The following is a 2,807-nucleotide window of genomic DNA, read 5'->3' on the forward strand; positions in this document are numbered from 1 at the left end:
GTATTGTTGCCTTAGCTGTCAAATCGTTGGAAGCTTTTTTTCTCTTCAAGTCTATAAAGATAAACTATCACTCCACTTATTTCCCAGATCCTTTAGTTTGCTACATAGAAGTCCTTTACGCTGGCTAGATTATATCCAGTAGAAACTTTGAGTATTGGTTGTAGTAGAGAAGCCATCCAGAACTTAGTTTCTGTTTGGTACAGGATAAAAAAAAACCTCGCATTGTTTGTGACGACTGGGGGTTGGTTCTTTATGAGGTTCTAATATAATTAGTCTAGGTTTTTGAAAACTAAATTCGGTTAGAGTAGTTGAAATTTTTTGCTTGGAAAAGATACTGTGTTTCTATATCTATTAGTCTGATTAATTCAGTTGGAAATTGGTCAACAGATCGGTGGAATTGGTAAGGTTACTGAACATATTCTGAAGGATGCTTTGGGTATTAAAACATGTGAGGAGATGGTGCAGAAGGGATCTCTTCTCTATGCTCTGTTCTCTCAGTCTTCAGCAGGTTGTAGCATCTCCTGCTTCCTTTTTTTTACTGTTCCTTTCCAGCGAACAATATGTTTGTTTGTAGGCATTACTTATTAAGTCATGTTAACTTATCATTCTTTGTTGATTTGCTCGGCAAAATTTTGTAGACTTTTTTTTGTCGGTTGGACTGGGGCTTGGAGGAACAGACACCCCTCGGGTTAGGTCTCGTAAAAGTATTAGCAGTGAGAGGACATTTTCTGCGACAGGAGATGAAAGATTGGTATACTCAAAGCTGGGTGAGTAGATAGCGTATTCCTGTTTCTTTTTTCCTCTCATAAGACCTACATAACTCAGTAATCAAAGGCAAACCAATTATGAGTAATCTAGAGAAATTTAACAGAATAAAGGATTGCTTAACAAGACTACTTGAAATCAAAAGTATGTTTCTGGGGTAGTGACTAGTGAGCAATCTTACGTTAACCTGTTTGCGTTTACCGAATCTATATTTGGCGTAAAAGATTTGCTTTGACATAATTTCTATTGAATTGTGATCTCTTTTGTACTGGGCAGCTGAAATTGCAGAAATGCTATCTCAGGACATGAAAAAGGAGGGTCTAACAGCAAGGACATTGACACTCAAACTAAAAACTGCCTCCTTTGAGGTAGTCGTCTAAAATTTATATTATTTCTCCTATTTGAAATCTATCTTTGTGCTGAAAGCGTGTCAATTTGCTATCCTCAGATCAGGAGCAGAGCTGTTACCCTGCAGAGGTACACATGTTCAAGCGATGATATACTAAATCATGCTACAAAGCTGTTGAAGGCGGAACTTCCTGTTTCCGTAAGGTTGATAGGTGTGGCTCTATTGTGTGGGTTGTTCTAGAAACATAATATTAAATGTACTAGCCTATATACTAAATTCTAGAATTCGGTCTGCGTATATGCAGGGTTGCGCATGTCTCAGTTCCTTGACGAAATCCGCAATTCTGATCCTTCACAAGGAACTATTACAAAGTTCATCGTTCAAAAGGATTCCTCAAGGCAAGATCTGGATGATAATGAGTCATTTGACATAGATGCTAGTAACAACGAGGGTGGGAGTTTATCCTTTGGTTCCCATGAGACAAGCTATGCCCATCTGAAGGATGTTGTCGAGTATGAAGAACGATCCCATATAGATTCCGAAGAGGTAATTGCAAATCAAGAATGTATGGAAAAAGAAGAAAGGAGGCAGGTATTGGAAGGAGATGCTCTTCTCATAAAACACAAGGAGTGCAAACCAGATACGAGTCGGAGTCACTCAATGAATGCTAATCCTAATGCACAAAACACCGAAGCAGTTTCATTATTTCCCCAAACGGAGCCGTTATATTGGGTTGATGGCTACAAATGCATCTTGTGTGGTATAGAGTTACCACCATCTTTTGTTGAGGAACGACAAGAACACTCTGATTTTCATCTCGCTCAGAGACTTCAAAACGAAGAATCTGGCTCTAGTTCTTCCACAACACCTTCAAAACGAAGGTCAGTTCACAGTAACATTTTGAAGCCGACTCCATTAGTTTTTTGTCCTCACAAGTCTCTTGCTTAATCCCCCACTGAACCTTTCATAACCAAACCCTTATCAGGATTCTCGGAAAGGAAAAGGTAAATTCCAAGCCAAAGAAGCAGAAACCAGATCAAAAGGACAGTAGCAAATACATCCCAATACACACATTCTTCACAAAGAGCAATCAAAACTCGTAAGCCTTGTTCATGTTGTTCATAGTTGAGCTTTCCTTGTTAGTAAAAGTGTTCCCTTTTAGAAATGTTCGACTCTCTGAGTGAACGCCACGTGTCGTCTTTGTTACCTATATTATCCCCATCATTGGTATTTATCATCTGAACCTCATTCAGGAGCAACGAAACACAGAAGAAATGAAGATGGCTCTGAGCCCACCGAAACTTAATCTCTCACCGTACAATTCCCTAGGGGATCCCAAATCCATACCGTCGATGTCAGAGATCCTGACGTCATCAAGAGCTCGAAAGCTAGACTTAAAGATCCAGACTTTAGGACCGTTTTTCAGAGTGACGGGGAAGAACGCAGACACAGGCGGTGAGGTGGGAAGAGCAGAGGGAGTGGTGCGTCCATGGTTCGGACGCGGCTTGGTTCTGCATTTGGACACGATAAGACTGACGAAAGAGACGTTGGCTATGGATAAGTCTGTTCTTGGAGTTGGTTTATATGTCGGAGCTGTAGCTATTCGCCATGGTTACGACTGTGGTTGCAGCACTGCTCAGCTTCTCGCTATCTACGACTCCGATCTCTACCATTCCAAGGTCTCTCTCTCTCT

General features: G+C 40.6%; 1 protein-coding gene across 1 annotated transcript in view; it reads left to right on the plus strand.

Annotated features, from left to right (window-relative positions):
• LOC104777922 (DNA polymerase kappa-like) overlaps positions 1 to 2,807 on the plus strand; it is an 8,032-nt gene that overhangs the window by 2,138 nt on the left and 3,087 nt on the right. The window contains exons 8-14 of the mRNA XM_010502249.2: positions 388 to 508; positions 639 to 767; positions 1,042 to 1,133; positions 1,214 to 1,325; positions 1,419 to 1,995; positions 2,100 to 2,213; positions 2,368 to 2,793. Coding sequence (XP_010500551.1) covers positions 388 to 508; positions 639 to 767; positions 1,042 to 1,133; positions 1,214 to 1,325; positions 1,419 to 1,995; positions 2,100 to 2,213; positions 2,368 to 2,392 — 1,170 coding nt within the window. The 3' untranslated portion in view covers positions 2,393 to 2,793. The remainder of the gene's footprint in view (positions 1 to 387; positions 509 to 638; positions 768 to 1,041; positions 1,134 to 1,213; positions 1,326 to 1,418; positions 1,996 to 2,099; positions 2,214 to 2,367; positions 2,794 to 2,807) is intronic.

The sequence above is a fragment of the Camelina sativa genome, chromosome 3, assembly GCF_000633955.1.
Source record: "Camelina sativa cultivar DH55 chromosome 3, Cs, whole genome shotgun sequence".
Taxonomy (NCBI): Eukaryota; Viridiplantae; Streptophyta; class Magnoliopsida; order Brassicales; family Brassicaceae; genus Camelina; species Camelina sativa.